This window comes from Nansenia antarctica (assembly GCF_963989245.1).
Source record: "Nansenia antarctica genome assembly, chromosome: 7".
Taxonomy (NCBI): Eukaryota; Metazoa; Chordata; class Actinopteri; order Argentiniformes; family Microstomatidae; genus Nansenia; species Nansenia antarctica.
The window spans coordinates 58,106,316-58,126,537 of NC_137677.1; the positions used below are offsets into that span (position 1 = coordinate 58,106,316).

The following is a 20,222-nucleotide window of genomic DNA, read 5'->3' on the forward strand; positions in this document are numbered from 1 at the left end:
TGGACCGTGTGCCCTGGAGCCTCACTAGAGGAGCCCTCTGATTGCTGCTGGGCTGACATCTGGTGAGCCTCAGAGTCAAAGCGAGTCATGTGTTCTTCGCTGTATTACATACAAATGGGTTATCTGATTAGCTAGAATAAAAACCCTTATTTAATCCCCCATGCATGCCATGTTCATCCAAGCCTACAGAGCCGCTGGGTGGTTTAGCTGGAGGCTGTGTGCCCCTGGTCCTCACCGGTGGACACCTCTGACTTCTGCTGGGCTGACGTGTGGTGGGTCAGGCGCAGCCTACTGTTGCTGATCTGCAGCTCTAGTCTCTGGGGCTCCTGGGTCAGCCGGGTAGAGAGCAGGAGGCCGTCTGCGTTCCAAGTGCGGAACTGGAAGCGTACTGCCAGGCCCCCCATGACGGACGGCATCGCCGGGAGCGACAGGAAGCTGCTGCTGGAGCTCAGGAAGGTGGTGGCCACCAGCTGGGGCTCCGAGCAGGAGAAGGTCACGTTGCCCTGGAGACCAAGGAACGCCACAGTGGCAGTCATTTACACATACCATCATCAACACTGTTAATGCATAACACTTGAAGCCTTGTACCTCAGCACTAACCGACGGAGTAACTTCAAATATGCACCTTTGATGCATTGGCAGGGGCTGGCCTCGGGCCACGGGTGGGGGAGTAGCGCGTAACACGCTCTTTCACTAATTTGATTGTCCACATTATTATTATTATTATTATTATTATTATTCACATACAAGTAATTACACAATTGTTCTCTATTCAATCATCTCCTTACGTTGATCAAATAATACTCACACTATTGTCACTTTATTGTCACCTTTTGCCACTTTTTCTTAGTTATTATTGAATTGTTGATTGTTGCAGGCTGCTGTTGTCGAGCGTGGAGCAAGATCTCAAAACATTTCACTGTGTCAGTTGTCATCAGTATCAACTGTGTGCAATACATGTGATGAACACAATTTGATTAGATTTGTATTACAGATGACATGGCCCTGGCCGAGCACATGAGCACTACAATAATTACATTGGAATGAAATAGAACTGTAAGTGAACGTTGTGAATGATGTTACAAATAAAGTTAATCTGCTTCATTCAATGTTAATTTACAGTTCTAGTTCATTCCGATGTAATTATTGTTGTGCCCAAAACCAGTTACAACCAAAACATCATCTTCCAATGCTTGATAATGCTGACTGATGATCTGAAATCCCCATAATGTGTTAGAAGAGGACCAAACTGCAGGACTTTCATCTGAATTCAAATAAAATCGCTAAGTAGGTCATAGTAGTAGTAGGTCATCGGATAGGTAAAAAAAAAAAAAGTAAAATAAATCCCACTGTAATTCTCTGTAGTTCAGAGGTCATGCTAGAGGACACGCCCCCGAAGTTCAGTCATGTCAATTGAGGGCAGCAGCCCATCAGTCCCCTATCCCTGAGAGGCAAATGGGCGCAATCACATCTCTTTGACTCTGAATGGGAACCCTCACAAGCACCTGTGGTAGTATTCCATAATTTCGACATTGAAAATCCATTACCGATTCCATCATGGAACATCACAGTCACAGTGAGGCAAAAATTGGTCACTCTCTCTCACTTGTAATGTAAGTAAAGGCCCCTTTAACATAGCAATCAGAGTTCTGAGAGGGGAGAAAAGGTGCCTGTGATGGAATGTGGCTCTTTGGCCCCCTGTCTGTCCTCTTTGAGTGGATGTGGGGAGGGAGTGGGATCCAAATGATAGGCTCACACTGCCTGGAGCCTAAATCTATTCATAGATTTTCTACTTAATGACATAGTAGTGAGGATCTGATAGAGCTTAATGATGAAGAGAAAATAGATTGGTTTTCTCACTCAATTTCTTACAACTGCAGTGCAGTTGGTGCAGAGTAGACAGCAGTGGCTGTCCTGGATCTCTTACAGTTTAGGGACCACGGAGAGAAAGCTATAGGAAAAGCTGTCTGAGAGCTAAGCTATGTGACTAATTCAAATACAAATGTGATTAAACGTGATAGGATCACATTGCAGCAAAATGTGAAATCTCACTTCAACAGTGCAATTAAAATCGTCTGTCTGGGAACCCAAGGAAGGAGGCCAGGTTGGTTGTTAACTTTCTTGTTCCCATAGTATTTTGATAATAGCACAATAATTATGTATGGATAAAAATAGCTGTCTTAGCACATTGTATATCTGTTTTCACAGTGCATTGATTAAACGTGAGTTTGAAAGCCCTTACCACACTGTATATCTGAGGCTTGCGTCGCTTGGCCAGGTCGATGATGTTGATTCCGTTGTAGTAGAGGTTCTCAATGCAGCCATGGAAGTTCTTCCTGAGGAATGTACCAGGTTTACCAGGCAGAGGGATGCCTCCAAAGCTCAGCTGGGATGAGGAGAGAGAGAGAGAGAGAGAGAGAGAGAGAGAGAGAGAGAGAGAGAGAGAGAGAGAGAGAGAGAGAGAGAGAGAGAGAGAGAGAGAGGGGGGTGTTTGGAGACAAAAATACATGTGTACACACAGTCAAAATGATACAATATCTTTAAGTATTAATAGAAAAAGTCCAACTCTGCTTCAATACTTTAGACAGGTACACCTACTTTACAGAGGTAGACCTAACTGAAGGACAGGTGGTACTCAGGTAAATACAGTACTATCTATGACAGTCACACAGGAGGTGTTTGGATGTCCGCACCTCATAGTCGACCTCCAGTGAGTCTCCTTCCCCCTTGGTGCGGAAGTGCTGTGTGTGGGTGTCCACGGTCAGGTTGACCTGCTTGTTGAAGCGCTCGATGAGGACAGAGTGCCAGTGCTGGTCATCCAGAAGACTGCCCAGAGTGACCGCAACACGACCACTGCTGAACCGCAGCCTGGTGTCATCTGAGAGAGAGAGAGAGAGAGAGAGAGAGAGAGAGAGAGAGAGAGAGAGAGAGAGAGAGAGAGAAAGAGAGAGAGAGAGAGAGAAAGAGAGAAGAGAGAGAGAGAGAGAGAGAGAGAGAGAGAGAAAGGGGAGGGGGTGATAGAGATGGTAAGTTATTAACCAGGGATCGATATGCTTATCAATATTGATCATAACGTGTTGTTAATGTTAATTGTGAAGGATGTGCTCTCAGAAGAAGTGCTCTCACAGGACATGTTGTATACAACACAACACTTGATAATGGTGTTCTAACTCAGCTGCAGACAACATGAACTCTTAAACGTCGGAGGCCAGCTAGTGAATGGTGCTCAGGTGCAGTGGTAATTGAAAGGGCAAGGGCACACACAAACACACAAACACACAAACACACAAACACACAAACACGCACACACTCGCACACACACACACACACACACACGTACACACACACACACCCACACACACACACCCACACACACACACACACGTGCACACAAACTCCCCAGACTCTATTTAAAATCTTCCAAGACATCCTCCACCCTCCATTCCCAGAGCCCCCTGCGACCGGTTACCCATGATCCTTTGCCCTCTCTCCTCTGTGTCTCACCCAGGTTGAGGTAGAGGGCCAGCCTGCCCCGGTGCAGCTCCAGAGTGATGTAGTCTCCCCTCTGACCCTCCCCGTGGAGCAGCACCCCCTCAGCCTGACGACTCTTGAAGCGCAGTGAGATCACGTCCTTCACCGTGCTCATGGACTTCTGATTGAACCGGTAGAGGAGCGAGCTTCTGCCGTCAAAGTCCGCCACGTCAGACTCTGTTACACAATCAACACAGAAATTAAATAGTTTCAGCATAGGATGTCATTGACAGAGAGTTTATGCAGAGTGATCTCTCTAGGTTTTTATACCTGATAAGAGTATGCTAATGTTATTGGTATTGTAATATTTTAATGTATCATGCCCAAAGCCACTTCCATGCCGTACTGGAGAGGGAGAATCGCCCGACAATCTTTGACATACACCTGGTTATTTTCCTTAGAAATTATAGTATGCTCTCCTCTCAGTCATAAATAAATTAATTCCTGTATATCTTCGAGAACATGGTTAAGGGCAAGTTGTGAGTCTAGCATTGGGGGCTTTTTCTACTTTACCTTAGGAGGCTCATGCATAGATACATGAATCTATGGATAGGCAGTACTTTCATAGCATGAACATTGCATAGCAATTGTGTCTTTGCTATATCTTCTTCCCTCTCTCTCTCCCTCCCCCTCTCTTGTCTCCCTTCCCCTGTCTCTCTCTCTCTCTCTCTCTCTCTCTCTTTCTCTCTCTCTTCATTCCTCCCTATCTCCCCTCAACTGATTCATATTCAAGTTTCTATCCCTCCCTACCATTGTTGGCATGATTTAAAGCAACATGGGCGTCACCTTCAATCTCCAGGTTGATGTAATTATATATATATATACCGTATTTTCCGGACTATAAGTCGCGGTTTTTTTCATACTTTGGCTGGTCCTGCGACTTATAGTCAGGTGCGACTTATATATCAATAATTCATAATCTCTGACTGACATGAACTGACATACGGTAATCTCTGACTGACATGAACCAAGGAGTAACTTCCGCTAGCGCCTCATACACGATAGAATAGCCATTATACTTGACAATGTGGACATTAAACACGACAATGTGGACATTAAACATGATGTTATGGACCTTATACACAATGTTATGGACGTTAGAAACGATATTAAAGTCATTTATACCTTCCAGAGGCTATTTAACGTTGCAATGTTGCACCCGCGAGTAGCATTTTGCTACTTTCGGTAGCGCTTCATACGCGATAGAATAGCCATTATACTCGACAATGTGGACATTAAACACGACAATGTGGACATTAAACATGATGTTATGGACCTTATACACAATGTTATGGACGTTAGAAACGATATTAAAGTCATTTATACCTTCCAGAGGCTATTTAACGTTGCAATGTTGCACCCGCGAGTAGCATTTTGCTACTTCCGGTAGCGCTTCATACGCGATAGAATAGCCATTATACTCGACAATGTGGACATTAAACACGACAATGTGGACATTAAGCACTATATTATGGACCTTATACACGATATTATGAACGTTTATACACGACATTAAAGTCATTTATTACCTTTTAGAGGCTGTTCAATGTTACATTGTTTGTAGCATCCTACCTACTTCCGTTTTTCACCAAGCTATCTTTTCCCATGGCCTCATACACGATAAATAGTCGTTACACTCGACAATGTGGACATTAAGCACTATATTATCAACGTTATACACGCTATTATGAACGTTACACACGATGTTAAAGTCATTTATTACCTTTTAGAGGCTGTTCAAAGTTTCATTTTTCCTCCGCGACGCCATGTTGTTAGCCCCGCGCTAGCTAGCGGACTTTACACTCGATAATACAAGTATTCCTTAACCTTTCAGAAGAAGTTTCAACGTGAATTATGTCCTTCCTGGGCTTACAAATCCTCTCATGTCTCTTCACAGTGCCAGACTAGAGTCAAGCTCAACAGGGTCTTCTTTCCCCGCTGATTCCGCCAAGCCCGTTCCCTTGAACCATGCGACTTATAGTCCAGTGCGACTTATATGTGGTTTTTTCCTCTTCATGACCCATTTTTGGTCTGCTGCGACTTATACTCGGGTGCGACTTATAGTCCGGAAAATACGGTATATATAATATATATATATATATATATATATAATATATATATATAATATATATAATATATATATATATATAATTTGAGGTAGTTAATAGTTTGTCAAATCTTACACTGTGCCATGTGATAGAATATGAGCATATGATATCTCACTTAATCAAGCAATCAAGCAATCAAGCAATCAATCAATTAATCAATCAATCACATTCATCCATTATAGATGTATGGCACTCCCATGAAAAATATATTGATTAACATTATCTGACAGACTTAGTAATGGGTTGACTTTTGATAAGTAAGGCAGGTTAGAGAGGCCGGCCAGCAATCAAAAGGTCACTGGTTCGATCCCCACCTCAGGAGGGAGCCGCATGTGAGCTGGTGACTGGAGGGCTGCTGGCATCATATCTAAGGTATCCTTACAAACACTGCCATTGTGTTAAGGCAAGTGACAAGGCACTTAACCCCTAACTGCTCCAGGAGCGCCTGTTGGGGGCTGACCCTGTGCAATAGAGCCCAGAGATTGATTCTTCCTAAGAATGTGCTGTGCTATGTGTGTACTGTCTTGGAGGCGGGGGGGGGGGGGGGGGTGTTGCAAAAAGCCAATTTCCCCTCAGGGATCAATAAAGTATACATTATTATTATTATTATTATTATTATTATTATTATTATTATTATTATTATTATAATATTATAATTATAATTATAATTATTATTGTTGTTATTATTATTATTGTTGTTATTATTATTATTATTATTATTATTATTGTTGTTATTACTACTGTATATTGGTACTGGTACTGTATCCTATGGTTCCTTTTTTAATTCATACATTTGTGGTTGCTCTGCAATGAGGTGCAGATGGAGCATTCAGAGATCGTCATTCATCCAACATTAATACAGGGATCATGCTGTGGAACCGTTGGGCATTATGAAAATGCTCACTCAGGGATAATTATAACTGTCTTTCACAGAGCAATAATTCACTGGCTGATCCAGTTAGTGCTGCTTCAGGATGCGCGTGGGTGGCGTCTCACATGCAGCGTCTCCCCTTTATTTAGCGTTACCCTGGCAGGGGCTCAGTCTCCTGGGTTCTGGACTGGCAGGCCTGTCACTGCCTCTCTCTATCAGCTACAGGGATTGTGTTTGGTCAGCGCTTGCTTTAATCATGAGTGATAAAAGGACTGCCTTCTTTAGTATCGATATCGACCGCCTCCCTCTATCGCTGTTTCTACAGTTGTCCTCCTATAGTATTGCCTTCGCCAACATATAATAGATTATTTGTATACTGTTAGTATACGGTATTCTTCTCTATGCTGATGTGATACAGTTTAAACTAGCTAGGGTTTCTGCCATCTGTCACCTATAAGGCTGTACCTGGTACACAAGTCAGAGACATCGCATCGGATTGCTAAGGAAAGGGGGGAAATAGGACATGTAGCCTCCAAGGCCAAGTTCCATTTCAAGTCGTCATTATGCCATCACACACAAGTCAATTATTCAGCACCACAACATCAGCAGTCAGGCGTCACCCTGTCCAACCATATTTTAGAAGGAACGATGAGTAGGAAGGATGAGTGAAGGATACACTCTAGAGCTTCTTCCATTGCAGTCCAAATGGGTAAGAGAGACATTAACATTTTAGCTAAATGTACATGCCTGAACATGCCCCAATAGTACAACATCTTAGAATCTGGACGTGTCTAAACATACTCTTGCTAAAGCTATTAAATAATAATATATGCCATTTAGTTGATGCTTTTATCCAAAGCAACTTAGGGATTGCAGTGAGTGGATACATTTTTCAGTATACGTGTATAGGGTCCCAAATAGAAATAGACCTGAGGGTTGTTAGCGCCATGCTCTACCAACTGAACCAACTGACCACACACATATTTGCACTGCAATATGCTAATAAAGATATCAGCCAGACGGAAATGCATGGGTGTTATAATGGATGGTAGCCTGCCTGAGTTGACTCACTGTAAGAACAGCCGTACAGCTCCACTCTGAGTCCCACCCACCCGCTGGGGTTCCAGTCCAGGGGGACGAAGCGCAGGAAGCGGCTTCTGATAGAGTGGGAGAGCTTGTGGTGGACGACGCCGTCAGCATTCACGTTCCCCAAGAACCTCTGGAGACACACATGTGAGAGGGGGGGGGGGGGGGGGGGGGGTGACGACACAGACACAGGGTCAGATGCAGTTTGCCCAGGATAAATATAAAATCATGAAAAACCTTGAGGGAACTGGATTCATTAAACTAAACAAGACAGCAATTACAGAGGCAATATCAAGGGAATCTCTCCATAGCAAGGATGGTTGAAGATAACCTTGTCTAGGGAAAATGAATGGAACAGATCCCCAGCAAGGGATTTGAAAAGGGGGTTATGTGTGTCAAGGTATCTGTGTGTCTTTGGATTCTAACATAACAATTGGATGTATTGCAGCGCTTTTGAAAAGTATGGAAAAACACCTAAGTGATGACAAAGCAAAATGTACGCCGTGTCTTTTTTTCTCCCCATTATTACAGAGAAATTTGATGAAAAACATTCAAAAGAGATATAGGAGAATGTCTACTGTTGCCACCCACAACTCAGGAGGAGGAAAAAAAGCAACGAGTAGAAAAACAATCGCTATCACATTTGTCTTCTTCTCCCAAGGAGATAAAAATGAAAACCTCTCTGTGAAATGTGAGATATCATTATTCTTCTTCATTTCCATCCCCCTATACCCACCACTACATCAACACCCTGCACCGCCAGGGAGGGGCCTGGGGACACAGACATGGAGAGAGAGAGAGAGGGAGAGAGAGAGAGAGAGAGAGAGAGAGAGAGAGAGAGAGAGAGAAGAGAGAGAGAGAGAAAGAGATAGATAGACACACACACAGACACAGATAGAGAGAGAGAGAGACACACACAGAGAGAGAGAGAGAGAGAGAGAGAGAGAGAGAGAGAGAGAGAGAGAGAGAGAGAGAGAGAGAGAGAGAGAGAAAAAGCAAGGTACCAACAAACGAAACTCAGATGACTGATGACCAGAGCTCGTCATGACAGATCCAAGGCAGGTGACGAGCTAAGTCGATAATGATGTGTATTACAGAGCAACAAAAGATGGATTGTTGACACCGGGCCTCCAGGCTTTGTGAATAGCCCAACAGTCGATTCACTTCTCCCAGTAGCAGAGAAAACACAATGGCATACGGACACATACTGTACATAAGAAGTGGTTGCACGCATACACACATACGCAGACACACACATCACAATCACACACACACACACAAAATGGTGGCGAAGGGAAGGGACAGAGCATACACACATGGGTTCCTTCATAGATAATGTAGAAGACAGTCTGACATGGTAACTATTTAGGCTGTTATTCTGATTTATGTCAGCGCTTTTACTGTTGTGAGCTGTGTAAGTGGGGCCTGGTGACTTTGTTTTAGAGGAGGTGCAATGTAAGCACTTACAAATGCGCTCTACAGTAACTCATGTCTGTGCAAGACAAGCATTTAAACATTTCGCTGGGGGTTTTAACACAATCAGACAGAGCATATCGAGGCTATATGTCTATGAATGTACCGTGAGCTGCAAAGCAAAGCTTCTATAGAAAATCTACATAATATAGAAGCATCTCATTAAAATATGGTATATTGTATATCCATTTTTGAAATAAAGCTATTTCACAATACTCATAGCAATTTAATACGACGGCATCTCATACCAAAAAACAGTTTTCAATTACTCTGTACTGAAGAATAATCCGACTAAACCTACAGTATTATCCTGCGTTGCACACTGCAGTGTACTACACACTGTAATAGTCTAGGCCGGGGGTTTCTTCTCACAAAATGTATCGACCCAGGTGAAGCACCAGCTGAGATGAAACAGTATGTGAAACAGTTTTTGATGACGAATGAATGTCTTGATTTTGTCTGAGCTTTTATTGCATTTCCAAGTAATTGCTTTCGTGGTAGATTATGTCTGAGGTGTGTGTGTGTGTGTGTGTGTGTGTGTGTGTGTGTGTGTGTGTGTGTGTGTGTGTGTGTGTGTGTGTGTGTGTGTGTGTGTGTGTGTGTGTGTGGTTGAGATGTGCGTACCACTCTTTGTTTTTCCCCATCCATAATGTATTAGTATGGGGAAGGAAGCATACAGCAAATACACCTTAAAACTATTTATATTGATTCAACTGAAAAAGAGTCAAATAATTGTCTTCAACTGGGCTCATCCAGTCCAAGTCCAAATACTGTACTATTTCCCAGTGGTAGTTAGATCAATTCCACAGTAATTGGAAGTACAATAGAAAATAGCGAAGCACAGCAAATACTGTAATTGCAAAGTTAGACATATTGCAAACAAAGTTGAAATTCGTAAACAAAAACAAAAACAATTCCCCGATTAAATGTGACAGCAGCTGGTGAAACCGGGAACAAGTCGCCAACCAATCAAAATGTTCAGACTTTTATTGTGAAAAATGTAAATATATTTCAGCGTTGTTGAAAATCAATGACACACTCGCTAGTCAAGCCAAAATATTGCAATGCAATTTGGTGAGTAATCCCCACTACTACCTAGTTCACTATAACACAACTTTACGTTGTTACCAGGCTCACAAAACAAGCTGTGTTAGTTGACTAGCGAGTGTGTCATTGATCTTTCAACAACGCTGAAATGTATTTAAATTTTTCGGAATAAAAGTCTGAACATTAAATTGGCTGCCGACTTGTTCGCTGTTTTCATCAGCCGCTGTCACATTTAGGTCAGCGAAGGTCACCTGCAGTCAAGTGGCTTGAGGTTGTTTAAACAGAGTTCATTAACAGTTAATTAGATGGACTAACTAACAACACAACGCATAATGATGTGAGGAGTAGATTTAGTTACTGCATCAGGTGAGGATATCCCCTACAGGCTGTTGTTCCATTACACAAATAGATACTCAGCACTCAGTCACACCATGACGTATTTCCCCAAAAAATTCCAGGTCGGAAAAAACTTACGACAATACATCCCATCAATTACTGTGCATGAGACCTCCCACCGGAGCGAAGGGCTCAGGTTAGGCATCGTCCACGTGAACAGTCCATAACCCCACTGTGACTTCATTATTTCTATTTCTGTATCGACTGCTGAACGCCGTCCCTCCCTCCCTATTCATTAGGGCTCCTTACTCTTCCTCTCCTGTGAGGAGGTCCCTCATGTGACTTGCATCAGGCGGATGTACACAAACAGGCACGCATGCACACACACGCATGCACGCACACACACACATACACACACACACGCACGCACACACACACACACACGCACGCACGCACGCACACACACACACACACACACACACACATATACACACACACACACACACACACACACACACACATAAGATGGTCCTGCTGAGGGCTTGAATAATGTACCAGGATCTCAACACATAATCAGGATATCATGACATGATAATATGGTTATTAAGTATACACCCCTAATTATCTTCCTCCTGTACTGTATGCTCATGGTTGAGTTAGTGTACAGTATAAGCGACAATGCTGGCCTACTGAATATTTACATTTGATTCCAATTTACTGATATAGACAGATAATAACACTTAATTAATAAAACTGTATTTATTGTATTATGTTCTATGTACAGTCCAGCAAAGTAATTTCATTCCAGATAAGTAGCTACCAGAGCAAGTTTAGATTGCCAAATGTTTAAACGGATTAATTTCCTCATTTCCTAATTTCACACATTTCCTTTAGAATAACATCACACACATGCCTGAATAACTAATGTGCATGTAAATTAATAATAAACATGCATGTACATTTATAATTAACATGCATGTAAATATATATTGCTTAAACAGAATCGAAAAGTGGTAAGACTGGAAGGTAATATAATATAACCATTTCGCTCACGCTTTTATCCAAAGCCCCTTACAATGCAGTGATTGTATATATTTTTCAGTATATATAGTCCCAGCGGGAATCGAATCCCCAACCTAGGAATTGTTAGCGCCATGCTCTACCAACTGAGACACAGAGATAAACAACTACACCGTTTCTTGAAGGTCATCTCACATTCCCGTATTGCTCTCTGTGGCCTCTGTGTAATTGTATTATTGCACATATATATCCACCATCCAAGCTTGCTTGAGATATTTTTGCAAATTGCTTCACAACGGGGTAGAAAGATCAAACCAGAATCAAAACACTGTCAAATTGAGAGGGACTGCAATGACCTACTAACAAGCGTAGTAGGATTTTTTTTAACTAGTCAAATATTGGAATTGGGATTTTAAATATATCTTTATTTAAAACAAACTTCCAGACTAGCTACTCTCAAAAACAGACTGTTCCGAGACTGAATCCTCAAATGAGACCAAACGTTCAGTCCCTCGATATCTATCTTAAAACCATATTGCTCAAAAGATCTCCAGATTTCATCAACATTCAGCTGGTCACCCACAGCCATGAGTCATTTCCCATCCTATCCTAACCTCTCCCTGCTTTTGGCTAATTGGGTCATTAGCAGCTTGTTTAGGAGAGACAATGTGTTGTTGCCAATATCTATGGCCTGCTCCCTATTGTGTCATCCCAGTTCTAGGTACCGGTATATATGATTCCCAGAGACAAAGACTGAGAAGCGCTTCAAGAGCAGTTAATCATGTTGCCACTGTGACCTGGTCTAACACAGGGCAGAGATAAAAGGACTGCAGCTGTGTGTGTGTGTGTGTGTGTGTGTGTGTGTGTGTGTGTGTGTGTGTGTGTGTGTGTGTGTGTGTGCGTGCGTGCGTGTGTGTGCGTGCGTGCGTGTGTGCGCGCCTGTGTGTACATGTTTGTAAGGCTCTGCTTGGGCTTTGTGTGTGTGTGTGTGTGTGTTTGTGTGTGTGTGTGTCCTGGCACCTGCCTTGGTGTCACATTTGTGATCCAAATATCTATTTTCCATATACCTACATATGTTGATATCTTTCGAGCCCATCACACTGGGTGACCTCCCAGGTGCAGAGTGGCTGAGCCTTGGCAGCCTCAGCAGCTGGTGTTTTCTCATTAGCCCCCTCAGCCTGAGAAACAGTCAGCAGGCCATTACCTTTGAACTGCACTTGTTAAAACGCCAGACGCATGTCAATTAATATCTCAAAAGGCATAGGTTAAAACTGCGGTTAGCCTCCTTTGGAGGGCCTTCATTAGCGGAGCCTTGCTAATTATCTGCCACTCACCGACAGGCGTTTTGTTTTTCACTGTTTTGGAAAATGACATCTCCTAGATTAAAGGAGAGACGTGTGAGTATTGAACAGTCTAGAGGGTGTCGCTAAGACTGTCCTTGACAACAACAATAACAACAAAGTCATGTTCGCTGTTTTTAATTAACAAAATGACTGATGAATCTGACCTTGGGCAATTTATGACCTGAAAATATTCTGCTCTAAGCAAATTGGTTCAAAGCACTGTGTACATAATAGCGCCAATCAATATGTTTATTAACACCAGTCATACCAATCAGAAGTCCACAGGCACAGGCACTGTGTGACACTATACTAAAATAAATCTGCCATTGTGAAACCCATACCTTCCTCCTTCCCTGACTTTTCCTAAATGTTTGTTTTTAACATAATTACCCTCACCATGGTGAATCAAAATGTACTGTTATGAATGGCTCACCCATTCAACCATAAAGGGTCTCACACATAGACAGACAGACAATAACACTTGTTGCATGATCAATGCACGATTACATGTGAGCAGCACACAGCCAGCCTCCAAAGAAGAGAAACACCGTTTTCCTCTCATCTATTTAGACCATGTTTTCAATGAGCATCCTATCATATCTCCTTCCGTGTGCGTATGTAGGCTATGTGAGTGTGCCTAAAGGCCATTGATGTTGATAACGACACCAAAAGCGGGCAGTCAGTGCATAATGATGTGGATAATACAAGCAAACTCTCTCATGTGTCTGTGCATGTGTCTAGCGGTTTTATGAAATTGACCTTACAGTTATGAATGGCTTACTCATTCAGCCGTAGTGGCGATACTGAAGCTCAGCTTCTACCCCAGGGCCATTCAGGCCCTGAACACAGCAAAGACCTAGGTTCTAGGCCCTGGACAATCTAGACAATTTGATGGCAGCTACTAGATTGTAATCAAGTGCAATACTGAAACACAACTGTGAACATTTCAAGCCTGCAAACTGCGACACTTTAAATGAATGTGCAATAATACTATGTGCAATATGACAACCCTCGTGCACATAAGGTTCAGAGATAGGAAATGTTAGGATATTTATAGCATAGCATAGAGTACAGCACAGTGTTTTATTTGTATAGTATAGTATAGTGGATAGTGTACATAGCCTTTATTTATGTAAACCAGCTCTTTTCCCTTCTTGTTTTTAGTATTTTTTTCCTAGCACCAGGGGAGCCCCCCCTCCCAAATTTCGTTGTATGGTACCTGTACTATATTAATGACAATAAAGACCATTCATTCATTCATTCATTCATTCATTCATTCATTCATTCATTCATTCATTCATTCATTCATTCATTCATTCATATCAGCAATATATCAGAACAGACTATAATTATTTGCATGATCAAAGCAATTACTTGTGAATAGAAGGCCACAAAGGCACGTATCCAGCCTGCAAAAACAGACTTCATCCCAGCCATAAAAGTACAGTATGTAGCCTACATACTATATGTAACAGCAGCTGGTTAAACTGGGAACAAGTCGCCAACCAATCAAAATGTTTACACTTTTAATCAGAAACAAATATTTTACTGATTTTCAACAATATTGAAATGTATTTACATTTTTCTGAATAAAAGTCTGAACGGTCCGGCGGATGGCGACTTGTTCAGTTGTTCGGTTTCACCAGCTGCTGTCACATATAGGCCATTTAGCTGACGCTTTTATCCAAAGAGACTTACATTGCAGTGAGTGCATACATTTTTCAGTATATACATGTATATGGTCCCAGCGAACCCACAACCTAAGTGTTGTTAGCGCCATGCTCTACCAACTGAGCCACAGAGGACCACAAACGTAGGCTTATTACATTATGTTTAACTCAGGCCATCATTTTGCTCTCAGTCTATTAGAACCACCATGCATTATGGACTATAATGATAAATGCATACACACAGACACAACATTATTATTTTTAACTATTCTATTATTGTATTGCTCAATTGTATATTGCCTTATTGTTTCCTTTTATAAATATTGCCATTTTGTTTTCTCTTGTTGCTGCAATGTCGGCTGGACCTGAAGCCATGAGAATGTTACTCTCTTGAATGAATGAATGAATGAATGAATGAATGAATGAATGAATGAATGAATGAATGAATGAATGAATGAATGGTCTTTATTGTCATTAATATAGTACAGGTACCAAACAATGAAATTTGGGAGGGGGGGTGGTGGTGCTAGGAAAGAAAAAAACTAAAAAAAACAAGAAGGGAAGGAGCTGGTTTACATAAATAAAGGCTATGTACACTATCCACTATACTATACTGTACAGATAAAACACTGTGCTGTACTCTATGCTATGCTATACCTATTCTAACATTTACTATTTCTCTGCAACCTTATGTACCCTAGGGTTGTCATATTGCACATAGTGTTATTGCACATTCATTTAAAGTATAATAATACGTATAATGGGATGTAATAAACTTTTGCCTGCGAAATGTGTGACAACTTTGAAGGGGTTTTTCTCTGTTAGTTTATTTGAGGTGTACCAACATTCACATATGCATATCTTCTTAAGCCTTTTTCAGATTTCAATGTATGACACTCAATTCAATGTATCATTTGTGAAAGCTTACAATCTACACTTTCATAATCTGTAAAAAAAAAAAAAAAAAAAAAAAAAAAAGACCTTGCCCTACTTGGGGACTTTTTCACCCAGACCATGTCACATTATTTTCTCCACCTGTATATTTATGTAGGCTACAATAGCCTACAGGTATATGTGTCTGACTGATTGGCAGGTGCATAGAGCATAGTGCATAGGGCGACAGACAAAGTGTGCACTGATTACAATCATTTTGAATGCTTTTGTGAGTAACTTGGTTGCTTGCTATAAGGCAGCAGACAAAATCTATAATTTTGTTTTGAATCTTGTTGAGTTAGGGTTAGTATGGTGGAGCATAGAACCGATGGATTCGTCTGTAAACCGTCTGTTCTACAATGATGACCAATGATGTCCGTCAATATACTATATTCAATATGTAATCTCTTTAAAATACAACATGTGCTATTCTAATGCTTCTTAAGTCCTGACTAGACACAACCAGTATTTTTTGCATGTACAATTATCTAATTATCTAATTATCTAATTATCTAATTCAATGAATACACTCTTACACTAACGGGAACACATGGAAGTCCCCAAATGTCAATCTGGGTGCTTTGGTTAGTAATGCTTTCCTGCGGCTTCTAGTGTTAAGCAGCCATACCACTGCATCTCTCTATTGGCTTTCATCTGAAGCAACAGTAAGCAGGCCTGGATGTGGCCAATACCCAGCTAGGTGATCAAATGCTGCTGGCGGTGGTGTTAGAGGGTCAGACTCATAAGGCAGAGCTATACGTATTAGGACGGTGACTGGGGACGCCGCTTTGCGAAGGGTGCCATCCTTCTACTGAGACGTTATACTGCTATCCTGACACTAATGGCCATTACAAATCCCATGACATTCACACCAACGGGGCGTTTGCTAGTAATGGAAAGGAGAGACTAAACCTCCACTTAATTCACTGACAAATGACTTACATTTAAAACTACATGCTTTCATCTGCCTTGTGCCTCTACACGCACAATAATAGTCTCCTGTGTTAATTACCTGTGGGTTTGTCATAGGACATCAGTAATACAAGACTGAACAATAAGCATCTGAGAAGGTGATTTACGATACAGCCTTGTGGTGAGTGGACAGTGACGACAGCCACGAGCTGAACCTGGAGCCACAGAGGGGTTGGCTTACCATGCAATCAAAGGAGCGGAAGAAGGAGTGAAATGCACTTCCACCTGGCAAAGCATTATACAGATGATTCACCATCACCACGCATACTGTACCTTGTCGTTTGGGTAGTACTTCCTATTACAGCAAATAATAAAGGGGTAGACATTTCACTAGTAAGGCTCATTGTTACCGTAGTATTACCATGTTATTACCGCTTTATTCTGTGCTGTAATAGAACGTACTACCATATTCTGTTTCTATAAGTCCGTTACGAATATTTTGTATAACATAATGTCTTTAACAATCACCGTGATGAATGTGTTGGTCGGGAGTAAAAAAACGACAGAACAAAGTCTCAAAGTCCTTCTGTACACTCCTGAAATCTGCAGTAAATCATGTATTTTTCAAGATGTGTGGAGTTGATTAAATAATTGAAGTAAGGCTGCTGTCCTGCTGTAACACCACCAAGTGTAATTAATTATAAACCATGAGAGAAGAGACACCACATCGCTGGGTATAACGATGTGCCAGCGTATTGTAGTCGTCTTGCAAACATGTGACTGACACCTCGACCGACTCAGGAATAATGGGTTGTACAGTATCAATTGTCACGTCTTATTCCGTAGCTGTTATTTTTAACCAATTTGAGGTTAACGTAAACATATTTGACATAACTGGGGCGAACACAATGGGTAATAAAGAATTTATAAGCACACCAGCAACATCATGAGGTACAAAGAGGCTATTTTCTTAGCTGTTAGGTCAATTATGCAAACGCACCAACCAAGCACGAAGCTATGGCATCACAGTCGAGGGAAACAAGTCACGTGCAAAGTGAAGGAGGCTGTATAACACCTCACGCATTTTTAACAGACACTAAAGCAAAACTACAAAACTACTGTCAAAACTAAGAACAACCTCTCTTTCATAAGGATTACACACAAAGAGATAGTCATTCTGAGTTATTCCTGTTCAAAGACCATGCAAAACAGGGGAGAGAGGGAAGCATGTTAGCCTTGATGATTAGGGTGAAATGAGTTGCAAAGCTTCAGTTAAAGGAACATTTGGAATTCAAAAAATCTACTGTGGCAATAACGGGCATCACTGACTATCAGTGACATGCAGGAGCCCTATATAATAATATATAATATATGCCATTTAGTGGACGCTTTTATCCAAAGCGACTTACATTACAGTGAGTGCATACCTTTTTGAATATACAATATATGGTCCCCAGCCCTCTCCAATCATGAGTATGGTGGTTGAAAATGAGATATGGAAGTTACAACTACAACAAAAACTCAGAACATCTTGTTAAAACAACCCAATACATTCCACACATTGAGAAGTCCTGTGGTGCACTCATTGGATCGATCACAGATCATGTATGAGACGACTCACCCCGACCCCGTCTTCCTGTCTGTACTGTTTCCAGGCTCGGCCTGTGTCACTGTGGAGCAGCAGGAAGCCGCTGGTCCAGTCTGAGCTGTCGTAGCGCCCCTGTGTGGCCACGGCCGTCACCTCCATCCTGTCCCTGAGGTCCACCTGCAGCCACGGCTGTCTGTCTGTCACCAGGGGAGACCAGCCGCCAGCCCCTGGAGGGACACCAGAGAGACATGCAAGATCCCTTTTAGCTTTCTGTCGATGCACAGCGGATCGAATTGTGGTGTGTTCAGTCTAGATAACTCTCCGCCGGTGGGCTCCAACCTGCTATTAATGTTGTATTCCTAGCCCGCTGTCTGTATTTGAAGCATCTTTCGCTAGGTAGGCGACACTCTCCCTGAGGTTTCAGATCGTTGAGGACCATCTAGAGTATCTATCCCTTTTACTTGGCAACAACATGCCTTGAAATGAAATGTGAACTGCAACATTTTCCGAGAATAACTCTTCAAAAGTTGTCAGCGCATTTGATATGCTAAATACGCTGTTGAACAGTAGAACTCGACTAGCCTGAAAGAGTACGGGGGCAAAGTCTTACATGGAAAGACTAATGCAAATGTGTGATATGACTGCGTGGTGTACAATTAGACGCAGACCCCACAAGCTAACCCAGCGATCAAGCTGAAGAAACAGGTCAGCTCTGGCAGAGGTTTATTACTCAGCCTCTGTGGGCTGGGACACAACTCCATGGGAGGGGATGAGTGCAGAATATCAAACAAGAGTCTTCCCCTACGGAAGGAAGAGGCATCGTTTACTGAGCCCCCCCAGGGGCCAGGATCATTCTGTTTTTTACAAGCACACGTGGTGGGAGTTGGCCACTGCTAAAAATAACATACAGCCAAATTAGAATGTGTCTTTGCCTCCAACACCTTTAATAACTGAGAATCGTATACATAAAGTAACCGTCTTTTGTTTTTCGTAACTGCTTTAATGTCAGCTATGTATGAAATGTGTTAATCATTGAGTAGACCTGGCGCCATGGACTTCAAGAACAATCTTTACTAAGACAACAGCCAGAGCAGAATGGGGTAGTACATTATTTATATCACGCTACAATCTGTAACCTCGTTTGTTATGGCTATGGGTGATATTTTCAGACTGTGAAACTGTGCTGAAATGCACAACATGCCTGATTTAATCATATAATTGACTCATTCCTACAGCGGTTCCAAATGATCTCAAAATCTCTTTTTTTAACAATAATAGCCATGAGTAGGTGGAGATAATGTATGCGTATCTAAGGTAAACAGTGGCCAATTACAGTGTTTGACGCAATAGCCGGCAGCTGCATACCAATATTATCTGGGATTAAGTGCCATCCTATCTATTGTAAACTGTTACTGTTGATGTTGATAAGATCCTCTGCACAATTTTGTACAACTGCCAGAGCTTTTTACCAGGCAGAGAATTACCTCATCTATCTTAAGATAAAAATATCTATGACATGTCTTCAATGATTATTTATGCCCCAAAACATCCAGTGATTTCTCAGTTAAGACAGAATAGATCATTGCAGTAGATATTGCAGTAACAGTTTCAATGACTCACCATCTCTTCTGTTGAGTTTGGCGAAGTGGGGAGAGGTGCTGCCCAAAGACTTGGTTGAGCCCTGGAAGGAGGCCTGGGGCAGGGTGGAGACCAGAGGACCGTTGCAGTTGTCTGGAAGGGGGAAATATAATTTAGTTATATCATTATAATATCATTTTAGTTTAGAAGCGGGTAACTGGGATCACAACAACAACAACAACAACATCATTATCATCATCACTGTCATCGTCGACGTCATCATCATCATCATCATCATCATCATCATCTTTATCATCATCAATGTCATTTTAATCATTGTCATCCTCTATTATAATCACTGGCCCATCAAGGCTCATGATGAAGAGGATTGCTTCTCCTAAATGTTTTGGAATAGCAATTTACATCCTTTCTTTATTTCTTTATTTATTATTACTGTATACAGGAACATATTAAAAGTAACCTTACAGATATTAAAATGTGTTACCTTTAGACTGGCCTGACTCAGTTAAACGTTTCAACACCTGTTTCATTACTGTTTTTTTCCATCACATGGTTAACAGATTTGTGTTTGTATGGAAGGCATGCTATAGTGTGTAAATCCAGGTATAGGGGTGGCCGCATTTATCCACTCCACAAATCTCTCCCAAACAGTCCATTAACTGAAGCAGTGACCCTTTAAAACAGGACAGTAGAATCCACAGTTCT

The 20,222-nt window shown here is 41.7% G+C and overlaps 1 protein-coding gene across 1 annotated transcript in view; it reads right to left on the minus strand.

Moving 5' to 3' along the window:
• LOC308161767 (contactin-associated protein-like 5) overlaps positions 1 to 20,222 on the minus strand; it is a gene marked incomplete at both ends in the record, with an annotated part of 56,739 nt that overhangs the window by 21,218 nt on the left and 15,299 nt on the right. Inside the window, 7 exons of the mRNA XM_080535838.1 lie at positions 236 to 503; positions 2,243 to 2,386; positions 2,694 to 2,878; positions 3,505 to 3,708; positions 7,582 to 7,729; positions 17,952 to 18,145; positions 19,539 to 19,649. Of these exons, the coding sequence (XP_080391964.1) occupies positions 236 to 503; positions 2,243 to 2,386; positions 2,694 to 2,878; positions 3,505 to 3,708; positions 7,582 to 7,729; positions 17,952 to 18,145; positions 19,539 to 19,649 (1,254 nt within the window). The remainder of the gene's footprint in view (positions 1 to 235; positions 504 to 2,242; positions 2,387 to 2,693; positions 2,879 to 3,504; positions 3,709 to 7,581; positions 7,730 to 17,951; positions 18,146 to 19,538; positions 19,650 to 20,222) is intronic.